The following is a 27,210-nucleotide window of genomic DNA, read 5'->3' as shown; positions in this document are numbered from 1 at the left end:
GGGCTGCAACCTTGTCTAAACCATCTACATTCATCAACTACTATCGTTGCTGCCCTAATGAGAAAAGGAGTCCAAGATGGGTGGGAGTTTTTAAAAACGGAATTTTTAAAGGCACTGTGGTATTTCTCAGAACGCTATTACTTTCGATGGGAGGCAAATGACGAGGCTTGCTAAGTAATCTGCAAAGCTTTTATTAAACAATAAACATCTCTTCTACCTGAATAGAGTCTAACCTCTTGGAAACGTCCCCCTAGGCAAAACTATATAAACTTAGCAAGACCATTGTCCGTTCAAGAAGAATAAGAAGTCACTTCTCAAACGCCTGTAACTTCAGAGCACCCGGTGCAGTGGTAGGTTCTGGCGTAATCTCTCCGACCTTCTCACGCCTTCCTTACATGCCATGTGTTTCAGCTTCCGGTGGACCCTAGCATAAGCTAGCTTGTTGGGCCGCTCAGCCCCGGAAGAAACCTCACTTCCACTGAGTGTGTAGGATTTGGCCTTGAGGAGATAAGCTCTGGAGAGGGCTGACTCCCAGCTGGGGAATCACACGTGAGAGTTTCCTCCCTCACTGGTACAGGCTGGCTGGTGTCTGGTGTCTTCTAGTTCTGAATATGATTCTGATTGATTACTTGAAACATCTTCTCCCAAAACAGGGGCAGTAGGGTTAGACATGACAGGCAGAATTATAAATAATTCCAACAACAAAAAAGATAGAAGACAACAGAAGAAACCAATTTGGCTTCACAAAAAACTTAGAGATGACCTTAAAACAAAAAAGAATACATATAGGAAGTGGAATGAAGGCCAGGATACAAAAGCAGAATACAGACGGGTAGCACAGAAGTGCAGGAATGACATCAGGAAGGCTAATGCTGAGAATGAGCCGAGACTAGTGAGGGATGCTAAAAGCAATAAAAAGGCTTTCTTCAGATGTGAATAGTAGAAGGAAGAGGAAAGAAATGGTGGGTCAACTGTTTACTGAGGATGGTAAATTGACAACAGAAGACAAAGAAAATTCCCAAGTGCTCAGTTCCTACTTTGGCTCAGGCTTCTCCCAAAAGCGGGTCTATGTCCCCCCTGGAAAAAGTGAAGTACAAGCTGAAGGGGCAGGATTGCAGTTTGAGATTGATAAACAAATGGTCAAGGAACACCTAATTTCCTTGAACAACTTCAAATCTCCAGGGGCTGATGAGCTGCATCCTAGAGTAATAAAGGAGCTGGTGGAAGAACTCTCAGAACCACTGTCTATTATCTTTGTGAAATCATAGAAGACAAGTGAGGTGCCAGACGACTGGAGGAGGGCTAACATTGTCCCTATCTTCAAAAAGGGCAAAAAGGAGGAACCAGGGACTAGTCAGTCTGACATCCATCCCTGGGAAAATTTTGGAGCAGATTATAAAGAAGTCAATCTGTAAGCAAATTGAAAATAATGCAGTGATTTCTAGAAGCCAGCATGGATTTGTCAAGGACAAATCCTGTCAGACTAATTTGATTTCATTTTTTGATCGGGTAACCTCCCTTGTGGACTGTGGGAATGCTGTGGACGTAATATATCTTGACTTCAGCAAAGCTTTTGACGAAGTGCCCCATGACATTCTGATTAACAAACTAGCTAAAAGTGGGCTAGATGGAACAACTGTTAGGTAGATTCACAGTTGGCTACAGAATCGGACTCAAGGAGTGCTTATCAACGGTACCTTCTCAAACTGGTGCAGAGGTAACGAGTGGGGTGCTGCAGGGCTCAGTCCTGGGCCCAGTGCTCTTCAACATTTTTATTAATGATTTAGATGAGGAGGTGCAGGGAACGCTTATTAAATTTGCGGGTGACACAAAATTGGGTGGGATAGCTAATACCCTGGAAGACAGGAACAAACTTCAAAGTGATCTTGATAGGCTGGAGCTCTGGGCTGGAAACAACAGAATGAAATTTAATAGGGACAAATGCCAAATTTTACACCTAGGGGAAAAAACCAAATGCACAGTTACATATCTATCTGTCCGTCCATCCATCTGTACCTTGGGACTTTCCATTTTTAAAATTTACCATATTTTCTGTTTCTTTACGTTCGATAGGTTTATTTAATTGTCTGTGTTATTCTTAAGCTCTGGGATGTTTAAGTTTTGTAAATATTCTACTTTTTTGGATGATTTACCTGATGATTATTATTTTTTCAAAATATGTAGCAAATCACTCTGCTATTTATTTATTTATTTATTTATTACATTTTTATACCGCCCAATAGCCGAAGCTTTCTGTTTTGCTCTCTGTATAGCACATTTGCTCTGTACTATACATTTGAGTGTTGTTTTGTTCTATTACTGATATGTTATTCCCATTTTTATATTTTTCAAAGTATTTTCTAGCAATTTTGAGCTCATTGCCAAATTCATAATGATTCTGTTTGATATGATTTTTGTTGTAATGGAGTCCAATTCAATGGCCTATAACTATTTCCTTTTAATTGTTGTATACCTATATATCCTTTTTTATTCTGTTTTATATTTCCATTCTAAATCTCTTATTTATTTCTGTAATCCTAATTTTTCATAACTTCTTTACAATCTGGCCATCTCTTCCATACATTAACTTCTTAATACAGATTTTAGTGCACCCTATATTACATGCATGGACATTCCTTGTGTTAGATTTTCTTTAAAATAATTATTTATGCCCTCTTGTATTTTTTTTTTAGATTCAGATTTAGTTTAAAAAATGGTATTAAATCTCCAGTGGTTGTGGTTGGTTGCTATCCTGGGTATATTCAGATCTAACCAAACTGGTTTATGGTCAGATATTTTATTTTGATTATACCAATCTCTGCTTTTACAGTGTTTTATGTTAAATGTTAAAATATAGTTTCTACAATAATAGTCAATGCCTATGAAAGGTTTATCTTCAGTGGTTTTATCTACTCTCCAGATATCTATGAGATTTATTTATTTATTTATTTATTACATTTTTATACCGCCCAATAGCTGAAGCTCTCTGGGCGGTTCACAAAAATTAAAACCACAAAAAACATCCAACAGGTTAAAAACACAATTACGAAATACAGTATAAAAAGCGCAACCAGAATAAAACCACACAGCAAAGTTGATTATAAGATTAAAATACAGAGTTAAAACAGTAAAATTTAAATTTAAGTTAAAATTAAGTGTTAAAATACTGAGTGAATAAAAAGGTCTTCAGCTAGCGACGAAAGGAGCACACTGTAGGCGCCAGGCGGACCTCTCTGGGGAGCTCGTTCCACAACCGGGGTGCCACAGCGGAGAAAGCTCTCCTCCTAGTAGCCACCTGCCTCACTTCCTTTGGCAGGGGCTCATGGAGAAGGGCCCCTGTAGATGATCTTAAGGTCCGGGTAGGTACATATGGGAGGAGGCGTTCCTTCAGATCAAATTCTTATAACAATCTAGCCAGTTTATTTACCTCTGTTTTCTTCCTCCTATCTTTATTACTGCTCTTATCCAAATGGTCTGCATGAATCCAATTTATATCTTTACCTATTATAACTTTTCCTTGTTTAAATGTAATTAATTTTTTGAAGATATCCCTCAGAATTTTTGTTTCCTATTTGATATATAAATAGAAGCAAATATAAATGTTTTATTCTCATATTGCCTTTTTACAAAAATATAATGCCCTTGCTACCCCTCTTGATTTAGAATTTCCTGGGGCTGAATAATGTTGCCCATAATATCCTTGTTTTAATCATCCTCCTTTTTTGCTATGATATGTCACCTGAATCATAATAATTTCAGGGTGTGCTTCTCTTACATAATTTGAAATGTGCCTTCATTTAATAAAGTCACCCAATCCTCTTACGTTGTGTATAAATTTTAACAACTTTTGTAGCCATATTCATTCACAATTCTAGTACTCTTTCATGTATTTCTCTCTTCATATAATGTTTTATTTTCTCTGTCAAAATATTTTAATTAAACCTGGACTTCTGAAACGGGTTGGTTTGGATTAACTTCATCTATGCTGTACTGTGACACCTCAAGGGGTGTGTGCATCTTCTCCCTCATACTTCCCCTAGCCCACATCCATGGCCATCCTTCATTATTCTTTGTACAAACATACGTAATCATGCTTCATTCCATTTTATTTAAGTTTTTCATTTGATTACTGATAGCTCATTTTAAACTTTCATATCTCTTTACCTTCGCCAGTTCATATGTATCACACATATCTGGTCAAAGACAGTTGATTACTCTTATTCTCTCTTCTGTCTCACATATATTTTACTAGTCTTGGGAATGAAGGGCAACTTGGGATTGCAGTATTTTGCATTGTCTGCTGGCTTTCTCCATTGTGTTTGCCATTTTCTTGAACAATAATTTCCTTCGTTATCTGCATCAGTGGTCTCACTTGGAGGCTCCACATTTAAATCTTCCACCATTTGTAATGCCTCTTTTAGTGAAGTTGCAGTATAAGTTGTATCTTCTCGTTGTACAACCAGTTTAAAAGGGAATCTCCAGCGGTATTTAATTTTAATTCCTGCAGTTTGTAGGTAATTGGCCGTAGTGTGAGTCTTCTCCTGGTGTTTCAGAGCTTAAATCTTGCATAAACATTCCTTTTTGTTCCTTATACATTGGAGATGGAAGTTTCCAAACTTACTTAAAAAACTTATCCTTCATTGCATACCGTGTAAGACACAACACTGTGTCTCTTGGTTTTGCAGTGCCTATTAATCTTGGAGCCAGAGCTCTGTGAGGCCTTCCAGTATCTGCTCTATCCAGGTGGGAGTATCTGTTTTTAAGGCAGAATAGTCCATGAGATCTTTTACTCTAGTTGTCTGCAGTCCTTGTGACTTTCTTCTTCTTTTACAATTAATTTTCATTATCCATCACTATCAGGTTTGGCATTTTGGAGGTTTTCCAGGCATCTAGATGTGGAGCACTTGGATTAGATGTCCGCTATTATCTGGTGTAACTCTGCCCCCCCCTTCCATGTAGTGTTTTCTACTCTTATTCTCTGGAGGAAAAGCTTTGTATCATAAATGGATATGGCTAGCTACAGAATGCTAGCTAACTACAAATACTATGACTGTATGGGAAAAGGAATATTGAAGGTTTAAAGTGGGGGTATATTATGAATCTAAAACATTGTCTTACAGCTAGACTAGGGATGGGGAGCCTGTGGTCCTCCAAGGGGAAAGAGCAGAGCAGAAACCTGGAGACAGGTTAGAAGGTAAAAAGTGTAGAGACAGAATCTGAGAGAATACATTTATTTAAAGTATATGTTGGTTTTTGTTTTGCATTTAAAACACTCAAGGTGGGTAACATCAGAGTTTAAACAATTTCGTATATTTTTAAAAAACCATTTATACAACCCTGAAGTTTGTAATGGCTGAAATAATGATAAAACTGAGAAGCTCATCAAGAACCAGACAGTCCAAAGGCCTGTCAGAACAGAAATGTTTTCACTTGGTCCATGAATGGCAATGGATCTTCCAAGGTAGGGACTTCCATAACCTTGGCACTGCCCCAGGTAAGGCCCTTTCCATGTCCCCTCCAACTGCACCTATGGGAGAGGATGGATTGGGGGACATGGAGCAGGGTGTCATCGGCTGACTGGAAGGATAGGATCCTTCATGATACATTGCAGTTTGGGATTAAAGGTAGGTGTTTGGTCTGAAGAAGTTAAATACAGATTTAAAGTATTCATGATGGTATGCATGAAGAAGTTAAACAGGAGATCATCACAATCCTGCGAGGGTGATCGGTATGCATAGAAAATGGCTTCTGTGGATGCATCCTTGCTGGATAGACAGGAACATGAGCAAACAAATGTTCACATGATTCATACCGTTGGGATCAGGAACCCCAAGTAGATAGTCATTGTGGTCAACTGATGATGCTAATTCACTGGATGGGAGAGCAGAGTCTAATCTGTTATCCAATATTTTTATTATTTATTAATTAATATTTGTATACCTCTTGATATAACAAAATGCTAAAATATTTACATGCTAAAATATTAACATTATTGAAATAATTGAATTAATAAACAGTTGTAGGTATAGCAAAAATAAATAAATAATAGAAACAATTAAACAACAATCAAATGGAGTAGCATCATAATATCAATTTCAAGCAAGGAAAACCTTGTGTAACAGCAGAACCTTGAATATGGCTCAATAGCTAATATGTGAACAGATGATGGAAACTATTAGTGATGACAACAACCAAATGGGAAATAGAGGCCTGGAAATGCTTATGTGCACAGTCTGCTGCTGTGCAAAGGTATCTCTGGATTGTGAACTACTTCATTGCTAGCCTATTGAGATGACTTGCTCCTCTTCTGAGTACTAGGCTAAAGTGTGAATAATGAATTTTACGCTCGCCTCTGTTCATGCTTCATTGTTTTCTTCCAGGGAATACCTTGCTGTCTTCAAGAAGACTGTATCATCACATGAAGTCTTCCTTCAACGAATTTCTGCTCATCCTGTTCTCAGCCAAGATCGCAACTTTCATGTCTTCCTTGAGTATGATCAGGATGTAAGGCATATCATCTTCTACACTGTCAGAGCAAATTAGATGCAGTAAGCCAAACTTGAGCAGCTAGTCACTCATAAAACTGAACACCCTCCAGTCAATTATAGTAGTCCAACTGAAGTTTGTTAAGCCTCCTATACCTGTTTCCTCTCTTGTACTGCAATAACTGAGAAAGATTGCTGTAAAGGCTGGGCTACATTTAGCATGGTATGTCATAAATTGTACAGGCCTGCAGTAAGCTTTCAGAAATTTCAATATTGGCCATAACCAGGTGGATCTGGAGTTAGGTGCTACAAATCCTAAGTTCTTCAACTAAACTCAAATGTTATGAATCAGCAAACCAGCTGAATATGCATAGCCTATTCTGTTGTTGCAACAATGACCTTTGTTTACTGCAGGCTTGCACTACTCCACTTGTCAACTATTATAATCTCTTCCCCACCTCCATTGCAACTCCTTCAGTCTCTAGGCAGTTAGCAGAAAATTGTTCACATATTTTCCTCTCCTATTACCATAAAAATTAAACATTTGCCATTTTCTTTTCTGTGAAAGCTCCAGGATCCTATAGCAGTTGTCACACTTGGTACTGAAAACTGTTTATATTCTACAAAGCCATTGTTGCCATGTAGCTCCTAGATCATGGGAGAGGGCCTTCTCGGTGGCTGCTCCGGTGCTCTGGAACTCTCTTCCCAGGGAAGCTAGGCTGGCTCCCTCCTTGATGGGCTTTCGGAAGCAGGCTAAAACTTTTTTGTTCAAGCAGGCCTTTGGAGAATAATCCAGCCCTCCATCTATGTTAATGTCTTATAATTTTGTTGTGTATTTTTAAATTCTTTATGGTTTTGTTTCCCTCCCCCCCCCCATGTATATTTTAAACTTTGTAAGGCCGCCTTGAGGCCCAGCATTGGGCAAAAGGCGGGATACAAATAAATATAATAATAATAACAACAACAACAACAACAACAGCCTAGAACAGCCTTCCACAGCCTCATGCTCTCTAGATGTGTTATAACTCCCATCATCCCTAGCTGGCCTGGAATATATGGTAATATATACATAAATAATATTTAATGTCTAGTACAAACTGCATGCTGTCTAATGCAAAAACAATATTGCTGCATATTTAGTCTCTAAACTGAACTCTGAACAGTATATTACAAACATATGCTGTGGGCTCTCATTAAAAATTGCAGATAATTTCTAGCAGTAGAGAGACTTTACATTATGACTGCAGCCTCTTAAGACTCGTGGAACTAACTGCCATCAAAAGACCCACCAATGTATCATGTTTCAAATTCTCATTATCCAATTGCATGCAAAGTACACATTTCTGGAAGCAGATTTACTACCGACTGCAACCTTCTATTTATACAATGAAAATACTCATAGTATTAGTTTTATCAGTTTAACACGCCTAATAAAAATCAAAATAAAATAAATTTGCAAGAAAATACAGTTAATCTCTACAATTAATTTTTTAAAGTATACTCAGAGGTAAGCCCCATTGAGTTCAATAGGATTTACTCCCAGATAAGTGTATCTAGGATTGTAGCCTACATGTACTAGTTGGAGAGTTCTTAGGCATCTTCAGATGGGGCATTCGCACCCCACCCCACCCCCCGGTGATTTTCCTCTTCTTCCTGTTCTGGATTATTTTCAGGATTTAAATGGGGTTTTTATACAGCCAGTTTTTCTTTTTATGCGTAATGCCATATGCCATTTGCAAGGGTGGGTGGAGCATGGCAAGATATTATTGGTTGTCCAGTATAGCCCCTCCCCTCTCTTGGAGTGAAATGAAACACTTCCTCACAAGTTTGCTTCATTGGAGATCTGCCCCCTTGCAAGTCAGTATTGTCCCTGTAAGAGTGTCTTTGCGGCTATGACTATGCTTCTCAGCCATGAGATTTCCCTCCCTTCTTTGAACACTCTAAAAGGAACAGTAACATTTTTTCTTACTTGAGTAGAAGTAGGCCGTTGCAATCACCATCCCTTCCCCATTGCCCATCTGCTTAGGCATTCCTGAAATATGGAACTGAGCAGGAGCAGAGGGGCAGGAGGAGACTCTCCTGACTGATCCTCATCAGTACTGATGTCAGTGCTGCACCACCTAACACCTGCCCAGAAACAGGATTGTAGCCTAAATGTACCAGTTGGAGAGCACGATGGAAGGATTACACGGGGAAATGATGGCGGTTTCATCACATGACCGTGAAAAATACTGGTTTTTCCCCATAGCAAAATAACGTGTGAAAAGAGGGGAAGACATGAGACAACAACTGCATGGCAATGGCGTCATGTAAAGTTTGCGGGGAAAACCAGTGACCAAACCATGATTGCATGATTAGATTATTATTATTTATTAGATTGTAAGCCTATGCGGCAGGGTCTTGCTATTTACTGTGTTATCTGTACAGCACCATGTACATTGATGGTGCTATATAAATAAATAATAATAATAATAATGATAAAATGCCGTTTGAAGACACCTCTTGTTATCCTGGCTTAGTTTTTGCTGTTTAAATATATGAAATTTTCAGGTGTCTTTAAATGTTGTCAAAGATACCTTCTGAATTAATAACAATGTTTTTGAAATTATACCATATATGGAAATCCTAAGAACCATTATTAAGACCTGTGTAATATTTCTGAAGATCTTTGTAGATAGTTTTAATTATTCACTTAAGGGAGCAGCAGTTCTTGCCAACTATGTCATCTCGATGTCATAACCTGGCAGCTTGTACATGACTAAGGAGCAAGCAGGTTGCAGAGGGGAGATATTGCAGTGTGCCTATATTCTGGAAAGAGAAATGAAATTTGAGTGATTTCTGTGAAAAGAGAAGTGAGACGTTACACAACTTCCCACTGTACTCTTTATAGCCTTGTTCCAGTTTTGTCATACTGTGACAATTTCTGTTATGTGAAATTTCCGTTCATTAACCATTCTGCTCAATATGGATATAAATTGATTTTAAAAATTTGATTTATAAAAAACTGTAATAGTTTCTTTAAAAATAACCTATTTTAAAAAGAAATCTGAATTACTATGTATTAAAATATGTGGGTTGGATCAAGGCTCAAGCATACTTAAAGTAGACACATTGAAGTAGATTGGACTTGTTGGTAATTGCTAAGTTAAGTCCCATTGACTTCAATGTGTCTACTATAAGTATTGTTGAATCTGGAACCAATCCTATACTTATAATGCTTTAAACCTGAATCATGATTTGCTAATCAAACACTGGATTTAAAGCTACTTTTCTGTGTAAGAGAAAACCATGAGGGAAAGTTCCTAATTTTAGAGGTAAAGCAATATTAATGCCACAATACATGACTTAGTATTGTGGGCTTTCTATTAGACCCAGGCATTAGCATGTCATTGCAGGCTCTAGAATCCAGGAGACGTCATCCTGTAACTTATGGCAAAGACTGAATTGCTTGTTTTTCCTCCTAAACCTTCTCCTCATCTCTCATTCTCTCTTACTGTCAATGATGTTACACTTACTCCAGTCAAGGAAGCTCATAGTCTTGGCTTTATATTTGATTCCTCGCTCTCCTTTATTCCTCATATTGAGGCAGTAGCTAAATCCTGTCGCTTTTTCCTGTATAATATTGCCAGGATTCGATCATTTTTGTCTGTCTCTTCTGCCAAGACTTGTTCATGCATTGGTTATTTCTCGGTTGAACTACTGCAACCTTCTTCTCACTGGCCTTCCTTCTTCTCACATCAGTCCGTTGGTTTCTGTTCACCACTCTGCTGCTAAGATCATCTTCTTGGCTCGCTGCGCTGACCATGTAACTCCACTTCTGAAATCTCTTCATTGGCTTCCAATTCACTTCAGAATCCAATATAAACTTCTCCTGTTGACCTACAAAGCTTTTCACTGTCTAGCTCCTTCCTATCTCTCCTCTCTCATCTCACACTATTGCCCCGCTCGTGCTCTTTGCTCCTCTGATGCCATGTTTCTCGCCTGCCCAAGGGTCTCTACTTCCCTTGCTCGGCTTCGTCCATTTTCTTCTGCTGCCCCTTATGCCTGGAACGCTCTTCCAGAACAATTGAGAACTACAAGTTCAACCGCAGCTTTTAAAGCTCAGCTAAAAACTTTTCTTTTTCCTAAAGCTTTTAAAACTTGATTTTGTTCTGACTTTATACTGTTAGTTTCACCCTACCCAGTGCCTGTTTACCCTACCCTCTGCCTGTTTGCATTCTCTTCCCCTCCTTATTGTTTTATTATGATTTTATTAGAATGTAAGCCTATGCGGCAGGGTCTTGCTATTTACTGTTTTACTCTGTACAGCGCCATGTACATTGATGGTGCTATATAAATAAATAAATAATAATAATAATAATAATAATAATAATAATAATAATAATAACTTCACAGGCTCATCACTGCAGTCTTAGTTTATGATCTACAACTATTTGAGCTTTGCAGTGTTTTCTGGAGTTATGAATATTTAGCAACCAAACAGCATAGTTCCTTTCCATCTTAAAGAGAAACATTGTTTGCCCAGCAAACTTTTTTCCCCAAATTTCCTGCCTGTAGTACTTTTTGTTTAAGCAGACTTATATCCCATACTTGTATTCTAGTTTCCATATTCAATATTAGGAGGTTCTCCAATTAATTTACATTCCAGCATAATAATGACAATGGAGAGATCATTACTTCCTACTTCATATTTCTCTTAGCTAAGTGTTCGGAGGAAGAATGCAAAGGAAATGTTTGGTGGCTTCTTCAAAAGCGTGGTAAAGAGTGCTGATGAAGTTCTGTTTTCAGGGGTTAAGGTAAGATCTCTTCTAAAGTTAGATTTTGTCCTCTTCTATAAATTTGCAGCCCGCTTGCATTGTTAGACTTCCAGCTTTCTTACTTTGTTATATCCCTAGTTCAGTCTTCCCCAACCTGGGGCCCTCCAGATGTTTTTGGCTTCAACTTCAGCCCCAGTCAGCATGACAAATGGTCAGGAATGCTGGGAGTTGTCAAAGACATCTGGAGCATACCAGGCTGGGGAAGGCTGTCCTAGATACTAAATTGCAAACAATTTTTCTTTGAAAAGTGTCTGTCCGCCTGCTAAGGTACATTACAGATAGATTGGTTTGTGAATTATTTGTTGATTACATGAACATCAATTTTTAGTAAATGTGACTTGTGAAAAGTAAGTGATTGGTATGGGGGGCAAGGTGAAGAAGAGATAAGTATATTAAAGATCTGTTTTGGTAAAAAAAAATATTTATTACAAAAACTTATCAAAAATATCCTTGAAGTTTGATTGAAGTAAAGTAGCAAAAAATAGTATGTTACTCTTTTAAGAATGACTGGTGGTAGAGCACATAATTTCTATACAGAAATTTCTAGGATCAGTCCCTAACATCTCCCAGAAAAGTCTAGGAGGAATCTCTCTCTGAAACCCTGGAGAGGCACTATCAGACAATGTAGAACAGGGTTTCTCAAACTGGGTCAGGACTTACCGGTGGAACTCAATCAATCTCAGGTGGGTCCTAGTGCTGTAGACTGTTCAGTGTCTCTTTGCTTGACTATCCTGTGCCATTGTTGCACTATGCACACAGCAGAGTCTGGTGTGGGAGTTGTTAGAGAGTAAAGAGGAATGGGATAAGAGAAGGAAACTGTTATAAGAGGAAGTGAAGCTAGGAGGATTTAGATGGATGAAAGAAACTGGCAGCTGCAAATAGAATCATAGAATAGTAGAGTTGGAAGGGGTCTACAAGGCAATCGAGTCCTACCCCCTGCTCAATGCAGGAATCCACCCTAAAGCAGCCCTGACAGATGGTTGTCCAGCTGCCTCTTGAAGGCCTCTAGTGTGGGAGAGCCCACAACCTCCCTAGGTAACTGGTTCCATTGTCGTACTGCTCTAATAGTAAGGAAGTTTTTCCTGATGTCCAGCTGGAATCTGACTTCCTGTAACTTGAGCCCGTTATTGCATGTCCTGCACTCTGGGATGATTGAGAAGAGATTATGGCCCTCCTCTGTGTGACAACCTTTTAAGTATTTGAAGATACTCTAGATGAAGCCTAACCAGGGCCGAATAGAGAGGAACCAGTACCTCACGCAATTTGGAAGATATACTTCTATTTATGCAGCCCAAAATAGCATTTGCCTTTCTTGCAGCCATATCGCACTGTTGGCTCATATTCAGCTTGTGATCTACAACAATTCCAAGATCCTTCTCATTTGTAGTATTGCTGAGCCAAGTATCCCCCATCTTGTAACTGTGCGTTTGGTTTCTATTTCCTAGATGTAGAACTTGGCATTTACCCCTATTAAATTTCATCCTGTTGTTTTCAGCCCAGCACACCAGCCTATCAAGATCACTTCGAAGTTTGTTTCTGTCTTCCAGGGTATTAGCTATCCCACCCAATTTTGTGTCATCTGCAAATTTGTTAAGCGTTCCCTGCACCTCCTCGTCCAAATCAATCAAATAAAAATGTAAATGTTCGTTCGAAACAGACATTATATCTCCGAAAGTTCTTCACCGATTGCTTTGAAATTTTGACACAACGTTGCATTCGAATACGCGAGTGTTGTTATGTAACTATGTTCTATATGGGGTCAAAAGTTTGTCTTAAAATCGAAGAAATAGGCCTCCTCAAAACCAGTCCTGCTGATCATTGTGACATCGCCAACCAGTAGGCCAATCCACTGCCCCTGCCTCCTCTCCTATTTGCATGTTCTCTCCTATTTGCTCTTATAGGTCATTGTGATATCGCCAACCAGTAGGCCAATCCACTGCCTCTGCCTCCTCTCCTATTTGCATGTTCTCTCACAATTGGCTGAGTGAATATCGATGTCACACCTGTGACAGTTACACGTTCTGAAGAAAGGTAACTGCCATGAATTTCCACTAACCTCCTCACCGTAAAAACATCCTTTTTAAAAAACCAAACAGTAGGCCAATCTACTGCCTCTGCCTCCTCTCCTATTTGCATGTTCTCTCCTGTTTGCTCTTATAGGTCATAGAAGCAACAATCTTGACAGGACCTTTCAAAGGTGAAGATGTCCTCATTCCTCGCATTCCTATGATTCCAACAGATATGCCATTTCAATTTAAGAGATTGCAAATCCCAATTGAATTGGCGTTTGCAATCACCATCAACAAAGCTCAGGGCCAATCTTTAGAATTGTGTGGTTTAGATCTAGACACAGATTGCTTCTCACATGGACAATTATATGTTGCGTGTTCTAGAGTCGGCAAACCAGACAATCTCTATATCTACACAGACAATGGAACAACTAAAAATATTGTATATCCACAAGCATTGTGAAATTAAACATATTAGAAACATCCGCTTTGTCTTTTCTTTCTTTTCAATTTAACCAGACTGAGCCACAGCAACGCGTGGCAGGGTACAGCTAGTCATTAATAAAAATGTTGAAGAGCACTGGGCCCAGGACTGATCCCTGTGGTACCCCACTCATTGCCTCTCCCCAGTTTGAAAAGTTTCCATTGATAAGTACTCTTTGCGTCCGATTCTGTAGCCGACTGTGAATCCACCAAATAGTTGTTCCATCTAGCCCACTTTTAGCTAGTTTGTTAATCAGAATGTCATGTGGTACTTTGTCAAAAGCTTTGTCAAGATATATGACGTCTACAGCATTCCCACAGTCCAGAAGGGAGGTTACCCTATCAAAAAATGAGATCAAATTAGTCTGACAAGATTTGTTCCTGACAAATCCATGTTGGCTTCTAGTAATCATTGCATTGATTTCAAGGTGTTTACAGATTGACTTCTTTATGAATTGCTCCAAAATTTTCCCAGGGATGGATGTCAGACTGACTGGTCTGTACTTCCGAGGTTCCTCCTTTTTGCCCTTTTTGAAGATAGGGACAACGTTAGCCCTCCTCCAGTCGTCCGGCACCTCACCCGTCTTCCATGATTTAGCAAAGATAATCGACAGCAGTTCTGAGAGTTCTTCCGCTAGCTCCTTCATTACTCTAGGATGCAGTTCATCGGGCCCTGGAGATTTGAACTCATTCAAGGAAATTAAGTGTTCTTTGACCATTTGTTTATCAATCTCAAACTGCAATCCTGCCCCCTCAACTTGTGCTTCACTTTTTCCAGGGAGGTATTAAACACGGTTTTGAGAGAAGACTGAGCCAAAGTAGGAATTGAGCAGTTCAGCCTTTTCTTTGTCATCTGTTATCAATTTGCCATCCTCATTAAGCAGTTGAACCACCATTTCTTTCCTGTCTTTTACTACTCACATATCTGAAGAAAGCCTTTTTATTGCTTTTAGCATTCCTCGCTAATCTGAGCTCATTCTCAGGTTTAGCCTTCCTGATGCCATTTCGGCACTTCTGTGCCTCCTGTAGCCTGGCCTTCCTTTCGCTTCCTATATGTATCCTTTTTTTGTTTTCAGGTCATATCTAAGCTTTTTGTGGAGCCACATTGTATGACTTGGTCACTTTCCCCCAGAGTTCCCGTAACTGCCACTTTATCCACAATAGGGACCAATTCATCCCTATTGGTCAATATCAAGTCAAGGTTTGCCGATCTTCTGGTTCCTTCCTCCACTTTCTGTAGGAGGAAGTTATCACCCACACATGTCAGGAATTTCTTGGAAGGTATGCTTTTGGCAGTATTTGTCTTCCAACAGATATCAAGGTAATTGAAGTCCCCCATCACTACTACATCAGACTTCCTTGAAACACTGGCAATTTGTTTCTCAAAGGTTTCGTCCTCGTCTTCTCCTTGATTGGGTGGTCGGTAATAGATTCCGATTATCATGTTCTTTTTATTCCTTGCCCCATTTATTTTAATCCAGGTGCTCTTGATGGGGCTCCCAGCCTCATCCACCTGTATCTCTGCAGAGATAGGTATTTTTAACATATAGTGCAACTCCGCCTCCCTTTCTATTTCTTCTGTTCTTTTTGAACAAGTTATATCCTTCAATTGGTGTATTCCAGTCATGGGAGTCATCCCACCAAGTTTCAGTTATACCTATCAAGTCGTATTTGCCTTCATGTAATAAGAGTTCAAGTTCGTTCTGTTTGTTTCTCATACTCTGGGCATGAGTATATAGACATCGAAGACCATATGTTTTATAGTCTGGCTTTGTTCCTACATTGTTGTGGACACTATTTTTGGGCACTATTGGAGCTGTTCTCTGTACTGTGGTGCATTGGCCTTCATCCATTGTTGCCTCGAAGTTTACATCTCCCACCCCCGTAAGATTCAGTTTAAAGCCCTCCTGATCAAGTTCTTTATGCTGTGGCCAAACACATTCTTTTCAGCCCTTGTGAGGTGCAACCCATCCCTTGCCAGCAGTCCGTCTTCCAAGTAGCGTAGCCCGTGGTCCCAGAATCCAAAACTCTCATGTCGGCACCACCCTCGTAGACAGTCATTCGCCCAGAGTATTTTTCTTTCCCTTTCTAATCCTCTTCCAAGAACCGGGAAGATGGATGAGAAAACTACCTGGGCCCCAAAATTCTTCAGTTTCCTTCCCAGAGCTTCAAAGTCCGACTTGATTTCTTTGTAGCTCCGCTTGGCGACATCATTTGTTCCCACATGGATGAGAAGAAAAGGGTATGTGTCAGTTGGCTTTATGAGCTTTGGTAACCCTTCAGTCACATCTCTAATCTGTGCTCCAGGGAGACAGCACACCTGGCAAGTCCATGGGTCTTCACGACATACTTGGGTTTCAATCCCACGCAGCAGGAATTCTCCCACAACGACTACTCTTCTCTTCTTCTCTGCTGTAATTCTTCCTCTGCAGACTGTCCTCCAGTCTGAGCCTCCAGTAGCTAAAAGCAGTTGTTTAACTCTAATGGTTCCACCAGTGCAGAATGTCTTCTAGTTCTTCTGCTCCTAATTGTCACTCTTTTCCAGGGAGTTTCGTCTTCATTGACTTTCCTCACGTCAGCATACTCCACTTCTGCTTCAGCTGGCTGTTGCTCTACAACGGTGGTTCTCAACCTGTGGGTCGGGACCCCTTTGGGGGTCGAATGACCCTTTCACAGGGGTCGCCTAAGACCATCAGAAAACACATATTTCCGATGGTCTTAGGAAACTGTATTGACTGAACTATGTCATGTATCATCTTTTGTATTATTAAAGCTATTGTTATGTATTATTTTCATTAGCAAACCATCCCATGACAATGGATCGTGTAGAGAAGAATGAAAATAATTTTATGGTTGGGGGTCACCACAACATGAGGAACTGTATTAAAGGGTCGCGGCATTAGGAAGGTTGAGAACCACTGCTCTACAATCTCTTGTGCTTCTTGTTGCTGTTGCAGTTCCACCGTTCTGTCTAAGAAGTCCTCGTCTTCTCTTATTCCTTGGAGGGTGGACACTCGCCGCTCAAGTCCTCTCACTTTTTCTTCCAAAATGCCACCAGCTTGCACTTGTTGCAGGTGTACGCCATATTGATCTCAGGCAGGAACACAAACATTGCATACCCTTTGCAGGTCATCACCTCTAGAGACTCCTTTCTGTCCATATTGTCTATTTCTGTTTTGTTTTTTTCCTTTCTGATTATAATAGAATTGCCTGTGCTTTGTCCTGGTGTCTCTGAAGGTGCACAACTATATGAGAATGTCTTCAGAGAGAGAAAAAATCTTTTGTTGTTGTTGTTTTGTGTGTTCCTCCCCTTTTTTTCTTAGATGCCTCCCCCTTGGCCTCCCCTGCCGAGCTCCCCCTGCCGAACTCCTGTTTGCTCTTCCTGTTTGCTCTCTCTCTGTTCGCTCTCTCTCTGGGAGCTGGGTTTCTTTTCTAGCTTCTAGTTCAGCTGGGCCAGCTGCTCTTCCCTGCTTCTGCTCAGCTCCAAGTCAGGAAGCAGAATGAGGTCGCTGGGAGGCCAACAACAATCAACAGCAATCAGGCCACTGATTGCTAAGAACAGGCCACGCACCCTTCAGGCCCTGCAGCAACTCTCCACACACACACCTTTCCTTCTTCACTCAGGAGCACATGGCAAGTACATGGCCTCTTTGAATTGGCAGCCTCCTGGATTTCCTTGAGGCTTCTCTTCTCCCCCTTGCCTTGGTCTCCTCTTTCCCTACACTCCCCCTGTCAAACGTCTGTTTGCTCTTCCTGTTCGCGCTCTCTCTGGAAGCTGGATTTCTTTTCTAGCTTCTAGTTCAGCTGGGCCAGCTGCTCTTCCCTGCTTCTGCTCAGCTCCAAGTCAGGAAGCAAATAGGATATGAGATAAGTGTGAAAGACAAAGGAGAAGAAATGACAGGAGATGGTTAAGCAGATGTGGGGTGGGAGGGAGAAAAAGAATGTGAAATAAACCATTTTCTCTACTTTGAGCAGGGCTCCTTAATCTTTTGCAGTTGGTGGGCACATTTAGAATTTTGAGAAAGTGTTGTGGACACTCTCATGAAATGGCTGCCATAGAGGGCTTGCTCATTCATAAAATGGCTGCCATGGTGGGCATGGCTGTTCACAAAACTAGCAGCATGGGAGCCAAACAGTAAAATTAAAAACAAATCTTAAGAAATAAAATTAAAATGAGGAGCGGCAGGGAGCCTGCTGGGTGACAAGAGAGGTGTCTATGGCACACTAATGCCCATGGGCACCATATTGGAAAGCCACACATAAAGCCTCTGGATCTGCAAATTCTTCTCTCTTTTTTTGCTCTTTTTTATTGTGCAAAAGAGAACAAAAATAAATCGTGAAAAAGAAAAACAAAGAAACATTACATCATCATCATCAAAAATGAATATCATAATTTTTTCTTTCAGATATGCCATTCATTAAAAAAGGGGTGGTGGTGGAAATTATGCATAGGTTTCAAAAAAAGCAGACCATATATACGTGTATTTATTCACTCGCAAGTCCTGCCTATATGTCATGACCACTCCCTCTGGGGCTCCTTTTTACTTTCTATAAAAGGATCTCAACCATGGATGCAGTCGGCATGTTGCTGCTCACTGGTTCTGTGTTTCACTGACCCTTTTGGCCCCACAGCAACTAGCCCAGCACTCTGCTCCAATCTATTCACCCTTTTCCTTCACTGATGCCACCATATATTTTAGTACCTTACCTCAGGTACTTTAAGAATCCAATCCAATTTATGAAACAAAATAACTTATTTAACAATAATTTCATGCAGTTTATCAATCTTGTGGTTTCATTTGTTGCAATACTTGTTTGTTACAATACTTGTTTGTTATCATGTATCCTTGCCTATTCTACCCACTAGTTAAATCTAACTCCTTCTGTTTCTTCTTTTCCCAAAACAATAAACCGCTGATCCTATTCTGTTCTAAGCCCTTCAGCAGACAAACCCAGACTCTCTCAACATCAACACTCAATACTCAACTGCTTCTAATTGCTAACTGTCACACACTTGAATCTCACAGCCAATCAGTATCCACTGTAACATTCCATGCACTCACTCCTCCTCCCAACAGAATTAAGCACTTACCATCCGAAATCCAAACCACACTTACATCACAAATACATAGCAGTAAATAGTAACACATCACACTACATAACACCTCACCCAAGGGCTCAGGCTTCTGTGAGGCTAATGGCAGTCCCTGGTCTGGGGCATCCTGGGCCTCTGGGGCCCCTAGCTCCTCCTCTGAAGAGGACTCCTCAAGTAGGGGCATGGCAAGCATGCACATAGCCGTGAATACTACGATTCTGTCTAATTGCGCAAGCCAGGGCTTCCAAACATAATCAAATATCAATGGGGAAAGTGGACATCCTTGCTGAGTACCTTGCCCAAGTACGAAAGGAGCTGACAACTAACCATTGGTCATAACTCTTGCTCTTGTGGCTGAATATAAAATTCTAACCCTCTTCAAAAATTCCATTGGAAAACAAAAATTACTTCCAATTAATTTTGTTGAAGGACTTCTCAGTATCCAAAGGAACAATGGGCGCCTGGTCAGTTGTTTCTCTATTTAAAGCTATCAAATCCACAACTAGTCTCAAATTATACCACTACCACCCGGCCTATTTTAAGAAAATCCCACTTGATCTGGTCCAACCAAGGTTGTAATGACTTGTTGCTAAAATTGCCGTTAATATTTTAATATCAACATTTATTAGCAAGATTGGTCAATAATTAGCACAGTTAGTATGGTCCTTGCCAGCTTTATGGATGACTGTAATATAGGCATCATTTGATGATGAAGAAAGCGAACCTGCTTCAAATATATGTTTGTAAAGTTGATAAAGTTTTGGTGCTAGAATAGTAGAAAAGGTTTTATACCACTCAATTGGGAACCCATCTGGACCTGGGGATTTTCCATTATTCATATTCATAATGACTTTTGTCATCTCTTTGAGTCTTATAGGAGCCATAAGATATTGCCTTTGCAAGGAATCTAAGCAAGGGAGCTAAACCTGAGCAAAAAAAATATTCATATGCCCCAAAAGCTTTCTCTGTACTATGCCAACAAACTTTTATAACCCCAATCTTACATATATTTAGTAAAATTTCAAATGAAGAAATAATTTTTCAACTGCACCTAAAAAGATATTATAGAGCTGGAAAAAGTGCAGAAAAGGGCAACTAAAATGATGGCCTTGTAGGCCCCTTCCAACTCTGCTATTCTATGATTCTATGATTATAGGGCTGGAGCATCTCCCATATGAGGGCAGGTTACATCAGCTGGGATAGTTTAGCTTGTACCATCTATGTACATAGATGGTGCTATATAAATTAATAATAATAATAATAGCTTGGAAAAAAGAAGGCTAAGGGGAGACATGGTGGAGGTGTACAAAATTATGCAAGGTGTGGAGAATGTAGATAGGGAGACATTTTTCTCCCTCTCTCAAAATACTAGAACTCAGGGTCATCCCAAGAAGCTGATTGGTGAGAGATTCAGGACAAATAAAAGGAAGTACTCTCAGAATCACTGTCTATTATTTTTGTGAAATAATGGAAGACAAGTAAAGTGTTGGACAATTGGGGGAGAGCTGATGTCCTTATCTTCAAAAAGGATGAACCTGGGAACTACAGACCAGTAGTCTGACATCCATTCCTGAGAAATTCTTGAAGCAGATTTATAATGCATCCCAATTACAGAAGTCAGTCTGTAAACACCTTGAAAACAATGCAGAAGCCAGCATGGATTTGTTAAGAACAAATCCTATCAGACTAATCTGATCACATTTTTTGGTTGGGTAACCTCTCTTGTGTACTGTGGGAATGCTGTGGACATAATATATCTTGACTTTAGCGAAGCCCCATGATATTCTGATTAACAAGCTAAAATAGCTAAAAGTGGGCTAGATGGAACATCTATTAGGTGGATCCACAGTTGGCTACAGAATCGAACTCAAAGAGTTCGATTCTGGATTAAAATAAATCTGGATTAAAATAAATGGGGCAAGGAATAAAAAGAACATGATAATCGGAGTCTACTACCGACCACCCAATCAAGGAGAAGACGAGGACGAAACTTTTGAGAAACAAATTGCCAGTGTTTCAAGGAAGTGTGATGCAGTAGTGATGGGGGACTTCAATTACCCTGATATCTGTTGGGAGACCAATACTGCCAAAAGTGTCCCTTCCAAGAAATTCCTGACATGCGTGGGTGATAACTTTCTCCTTCAGAAAGTGGAGGAAGGAACTAGAGGATCGGTAATCCGTGACTTGATATTGACCAATAGGGATGACTTAGTGGATAAAGTGGCAGTTACTGGAACTCTGGGGGAAAGTCACCACGTCATACTTGAATTCTTGAATTTTTGTGAACCGCCCAGAGAGCTCCGGCTATTGGGCGGTATAGAAATGTAATAAATAAATAAAATAAATAAATAAATTCTTGATTATGAAGGAGACAAAAGTTGAGTGTAGCCATACACGTACTCTGGATTTTAGGAAAGCTGATTTTAATAAACTCAGAACTATGATAAGTAAGGTCCCATGGCAAGTGAGCCTAATTAGAAAAGGAGTGCAGGATGGGTGGGAGTATTTAAAAAAGGAAATTTTAAAGGCACAGTTACAAACAATTCCAACAAGGAGAAAAGATAGAAGACAACAGAGGAAACCAATGTAGCTCCACAAAAAGCTTAGAGATGACCTGAAAACAAAAAGGGATACATATAGGAAGTGGAAGGAAGGCCAGGCTACAAAAGAAGAGTACAGACAAGTGGCGCAGAAGTGCCGAAATGGCGTGAGGAAGGCTAAAGCTCAGAATGAGCTGAGATTAGCGAGGGATGCTAAAAGCAATAAAAAGGCTTTCTTCAGATATGTGAGTAGTAAAAGACAGAGTAAAGAAATGGTGGTTCAACTGCTTAATGAGGATGGCAAATTGATAACAGACAACAAAGAAAAGGCTGAAATGCTCAATTCCTACTTTGCCTCAGTCTCCTCCCAAAAGCGGGTCTATGACCTCCCTAGAAAAAGTGAAGTACAAGCTGAAGGGGCAGGATTACAGTTTGAGATTGATAAACAAATGGTCAAAGAACACCTAATTTCCTTGAATGAGTTCAAATCTCCAGGGCCCGATGAACTGCATCCTAGAGTAATGAAGGAGCTAACGGAAGAACTCTCAGAACCTTTGTCTATTATCTTTGCAAAATCATGGAAGTCGGGTGAGGTGCCGGACGACTGGAGGAGGGCTAACGTTGTCCCTATCTTCAAAAAGGGCAAAAAGGAGGAACCTGGGAACTACAGACCAGTCAGTCTGACATCCATCCCTGGGAAAATTCTGGAGCAGATTATAAAGAAGTCAATCTGTAAACACCTTGAAATCAATGCGGTGATCACTAGAAGCCAACATGGATTTGTCAGGAACAAGTCCTGTCAGACTAATTTGATCTCATTTTTTAATCCGGTAACCTCCCTTGTGGCCTTGTAGGCCCCTTCCAACTCTGCTATTCTATGATTCTATGAGTGCTTCTCAAACTTGGGGGAGGTACCGCAGGGCCCAGTGCTCTTCAACAGTTTTATTAATGATTTGGACGAGGAGGTGCAAGGAATGCTTATCAAATTTGCAGATGACACAAAATTGGGTGGGGTAGCTAATTCCCTGGAAGACAGAAACAAACTTTGAAGTGATCTTGATAGGCTGGAGTGCTGGGCTGAAAGCCCCGGAATGAAATTTAATAGGGATAAGTGCCATGTTCTACACCTAGGAAAAAGAAACTAAATGCACAGTTATAAATGGGGGGTACTTGGCTCAGTAATGCTACAAGTGAGAAGGATCTTAGAATTGTTGTAGATCACAAGCTGAATATGAGCCAACAGTGTGATGTGGCACAAATGTTCCACACCAAACCGTCAAGACAGAGTTCAACATCTCGATCTACAAACACACAGACTCATTGCATGAAGAATGAGTCTTCATGCAAATCAATTGCATGAAGAATGCAATTGATAGGCTAGAGTGCTGGGCTGAAAACAACAGAATGAAATTTAATAGGGATAAATGCCAAATTCTACATTTAGGGAATAGAAACCAAATGCACAGTTACAAGATGGGGGACACTTGGCTCAGCAATACTACAAACGAGAAAGATCTTGGAATTGTTGTAGATCACAAGCTGAATATGAGCCAACAGTGTGATGTGGCTGCAAAAAAAGCAAATGCTATTTTGGGCTGCATTAATAGAAGTATAGCTTCCAAATCATGTGAGGTACTGGTTTGCCTCTATTCAGGAGTGGTTAGGCCTCGTCTTGAGTATTGTGTCCAGTTCTGGGTACCACACTTCAAGAAAGATGCAGTCAAGCTAGAGGGGTTCAGAAGGGGGCAACGAGAATGATCATTGTTCCAGAGTGCAGGACATGAAATAACGGGCTCAAGTTACAGGAAGCCAGATTCCAGCTGAATGTCAGGAAAAAAATCCTCGCTATCAGAGCAGTACGACAATGGAACCAGTTACCTAGGGAGGTTGTGGGCTCTCCCACTCAAGAAGCATTCAAGAGGCAGCTGGACAACCATCTGTCAGATATGCTTTAGGGTGGATTCCTGCAGGCCCCTTTCAACTCTACTATTTGATGATTCTGTGAAGTTGCAGAGAAATATTTAACTGCAGATAAATAGGGAGGAGAACAATGTATAAAAACTAGCTGGATAGAACTGACTAATAATTTTGGAGTTGGTATTTTTCTGCAACTTTTCCTGCTAAATTAGCAGGAATCAAATTTTAGTAATCCTATTATTATTATTATTATTATTATTATTATTATTATTATTATTATTATTATTATTTTATATAGCACCATCATAATGAAGTATCCTAAATTGTTTTGTGAAAGGGAAAGGGTTGGGATACAAACCTCCCTAAGCCTCACTGGAAACAGACAGTGGAAGTTACAGCCACCCCAGCTTAAGTCTTCACATTATTATAAGCGGTATTTTATATATTGTGTAAGTAACTCTCTTTGCCTGGGCCAAAAGGCTACTTGAAGTACAGTAATTACCCTAAAATCTTTTTCCAGGAGGTAGATGATTTCTTTGAACAAGAGAAGACATTTCTTGTAAACTACTACAACAGAATCAAGGAAGCCTGTGCAAAGGCAGATAAGATGACAAGATCTCATAAAAGTAACTTTTTCACCTACTGAATCACTTTATTAAGGTAGTTCTAAACAGTTCAGAGGCAAGACTGAAAACTTCTTTTTGATTCTGCCTCAACAGATGTTGCAGATGACTATATTCATACTTCAGCTGCCTTAAATAGCCTGGCTCTGGAAGAACCAACTGTCATTAAAAAGTAAGTTCATGTAGTTTCTCTTCAAAAATGATAATTCTCAAAATTTGTCTCAGTAAATGAGTTAGCAAAGGTACAAGCTAGATGTGATGTGCAAGATCCATGATTGGTTCTCCTTTCTCTTTAGTTAAAAGCTGCTAGGGGGAAATGGATTTATTATTGCTAACAGAATTGATACTCTCAGTATAGTGAAACCAAATCAAAGACTTGAAAGCAATATTAAAAATTAAGAGATAGTTAAATGTAAGAACTGGAAATAATATTACCATATTATTTCCAGTTGTTTTGCTGTCTTTGGGCATGTCTAGACCTCCCGGGTGTAGAGGGACGGAGGGGGGAGGATCTTGCGTTATGGTGATTGTGAGTTCTCCCTGTCTACATGCGGTGCGCGATGTCCAGGAAGGAAGAGGACGTTGCGCCCGCCGTTTTGGTTTTTAATCAAGAAAGAGCGCAGGAGTGCTCCTACGAAAATGTAAATTTGTTTTTTTTTAAAAAAAAACGCTCCCCCACCCCACCCCCAATGGGCACGGAGCTCCTGAGGAGCTCCACGCCCTGTGCCCGGCTCCTCGCAAGGAGTCGGGACAAACAGAAATGCCCAGCCACATGTCCCGTGGTCTCTGGACAAGCCTGGGACCATGGGAAAAACTGGAATTAAACTGTAGGGCCATATCATCTCTCCTTGCCCCCGGGATCTCCTGTGCGTCATGTGGATGCACAGGGATGATCCAGGGGTGATCCCCGGGATATTGCCCCATCTAGCCATACCCTTTGTCGTTCTCTTTTTTTCTAAATCTATCGCATTGACTGTTGACAAGAGTAATTGACCTCTTCTCTAATTTGTTTTTTCTCCTGGCTTTGTCTTCATAGGTTTGTTTCCCCAACTACCACTTGCCTTTACCCCCTGCCCATTCCTTCGGTACATTCATGCCTATACTCTCGTATATGAGCAAATATAGGTGCAAATGCTCCATATGCTGTCCAACTGCTGGGCCCTGCACCCCATATGGTAATATATCTGCAGTTCTGTGCCTCAGTTGCTCTCTTAAGTGCTAGAACAGCTCTAGTATTCATTTTCGTATCCCATCTAAGCCCTCTTCCAGTGCATTTTCGTATCCCATCTAAGCCCTCTTCCTCTTCATTCTTCACTGCTCCCTATTTGTGACTTGCTGTGGTGATGTCCATGGAGACTCCTGTGAAAGACTCTATTAAAATTTTATTATTGTCTGGCAGTATAACTTTCTACAAAAGCGTGGATGCATTCCCCAGATATTTCATTTAAAGAGTTGGAGGATGGATGGCAATTTCCATTGGTCATGGCATGGAATTTTCAGTCTGTACATATTCTTGCCCTTTCCTACAGCTCCTAATCCCTGCCTTCATACCTGTTATTAATGGCACCTCCTTTCTTGCCTTGTGTTCTTCAAGTCTTTGACATAATAGCTCTGAAGTCTTCTAGAATATGGAAATCTGTTCAAACACATAGAATCATAGAGTTGAGGGTATCTCAAAATCTAGTCCAAACCCCTGCTGATTCAGGAAATCAGCTGTTAAGGCAGGTAGTATTCTGAGTACCAGACTTGGGAAACACAGTTAACATTCTCTTCTTACTTTCTTCTTCCCCAGGTACTTGCTGAAAATTTCAGAGCTCTTTGAGAAACTCAGGGTAATTTTATTTTATTTATGTAAAAAGCTTCTACTCTGCCTTCTCCAAGAAATAGTCCATGGTGGCTAACATCACTATTAAAAACATTGAAAATTAAATTGCAAAACCTATACAGCAAGGTAAAAGCATAATCTATAAAAGCAGAGAAATACAAAAGAATGGCAACATTTGGCCCCTTATGTCAGCTGTATAAAACTGTAACATTTTTTTTTTAAAGAAAATTCATTGCCATTCACCAAAATATAAGGGGGCAAGACTATCCTTAGGATGGAGTTCCAGAGCCTTGTCCTCAGAGAGTATCCTCTCCTAGTTGCAGCCCAGATGGATTCTAGGGATGGTTGGAACACCCAAGAAACCTTTGATCTTAATGAACAGGCAGGTTCATATGGTAGAAGGCCATATGCTTGCGCTAAACAACAATTATGGGTGGCCTAATCGGGCCACACAATTGGGAACACAATTTTGTGCATTTTTCCCATATGGGAAAAAGTCGGTTTTGGGGATATAGCTAAGCACATAGATAGTTATCTAATTTTCCAATGGATTAACTAAATTTAGTGCATAACAAAGCTTATTACGGGATGTTATCGGGAAAAAGTATACAGAGTTGCCCTTTGAAATATAGGTCTGTGGGGAATTCTTCTAGTGGTAGAATTCTTTTTTTAAAAAAAAATTGAGTGTGAATGAGAAAAAAGAATGAAAAGGTGTGACCAACTGCTAGTCTTGCAAAATATGGATGGGAAGCTGCCAAATTTGTCTGGCTGACAGAGAATGGGTTAACCAGCAGTTAGTTCGAAAATTAGCAAGAACAGTCAAAGATTGGGGAAGACTTGAGCTTCCCCTGCAAAAAATCATTTTGAGGGAATTTAGAGCATTCAGAATGTTTGCACTGACTGTGGAATGCAGCCAGAGGAGTCAGATTTAAAGGCCCCCTCTGAAGCCCATTAAGAAAGGAGTGTGGCCCGGGTCAATCAACCAAGGTTCAAGGCATGGGGAGGGAATTACAGGTGCTGTGCCATGCCCCTGCGGAAGGGTGGTTGATTCACCTTTTTGTTGTTGTTTCCATGAGGTTGTGACTGAGTAAATAGAAGTTAGGGGGATGCATTTAAATCTGTGCTGCATGTTGCGTAAAATGTATTTGGGCTTGATGTGTGTGTGTGGCAGAAGGGATTTACAAAATGATAAATTCCTACGTATGTGTGTCTATAGGGCTTGGTGTGGGTGGATTCTGTCCTTATAAATCCTATTCAATTCTGGCGTGGGCTGGTCCATGAAGTCACGAAGAGTTGGAAGCGACTGAACGAATAAACAACAACAAAACTTAAGATGACACATTGTTGTTGTTGTAATTGAATACACACTGGCATTATCTGATTGTGTGTACCAAGTGCTTTTAAATGATGGGAAAT

At 40.2% G+C, this 27,210-nt stretch overlaps 1 protein-coding gene across 1 annotated transcript in view; it reads left to right on the top strand.

Annotated features, from left to right (window-relative positions):
- The window catches only part of SNX5 (sorting nexin 5), a 106,414-nt gene that overhangs the window by 40,834 nt on the left and 38,370 nt on the right, over positions 1 to 27,210 (top strand). Inside the window, exons 5-9 of the mRNA XM_063130029.1 lie at positions 6,381 to 6,504; positions 11,186 to 11,281; positions 23,867 to 23,972; positions 24,066 to 24,141; positions 25,762 to 25,801. Coding sequence (XP_062986099.1) covers positions 6,381 to 6,504; positions 11,186 to 11,281; positions 23,867 to 23,972; positions 24,066 to 24,141; positions 25,762 to 25,801 — 442 coding nt within the window. The remainder of the gene's footprint in view (positions 1 to 6,380; positions 6,505 to 11,185; positions 11,282 to 23,866; positions 23,973 to 24,065; positions 24,142 to 25,761; positions 25,802 to 27,210) is intronic.

Source organism: Elgaria multicarinata, chromosome 7, assembly GCF_023053635.1.
Source record: "Elgaria multicarinata webbii isolate HBS135686 ecotype San Diego chromosome 7, rElgMul1.1.pri, whole genome shotgun sequence".
Classification (NCBI taxonomy): domain Eukaryota; kingdom Metazoa; phylum Chordata; class Lepidosauria; order Squamata; family Anguidae; genus Elgaria; species Elgaria multicarinata.
Note: the sequence above shows the minus strand (reverse complement) of the source record. Positions and strands in the feature narration are given on the sequence as shown.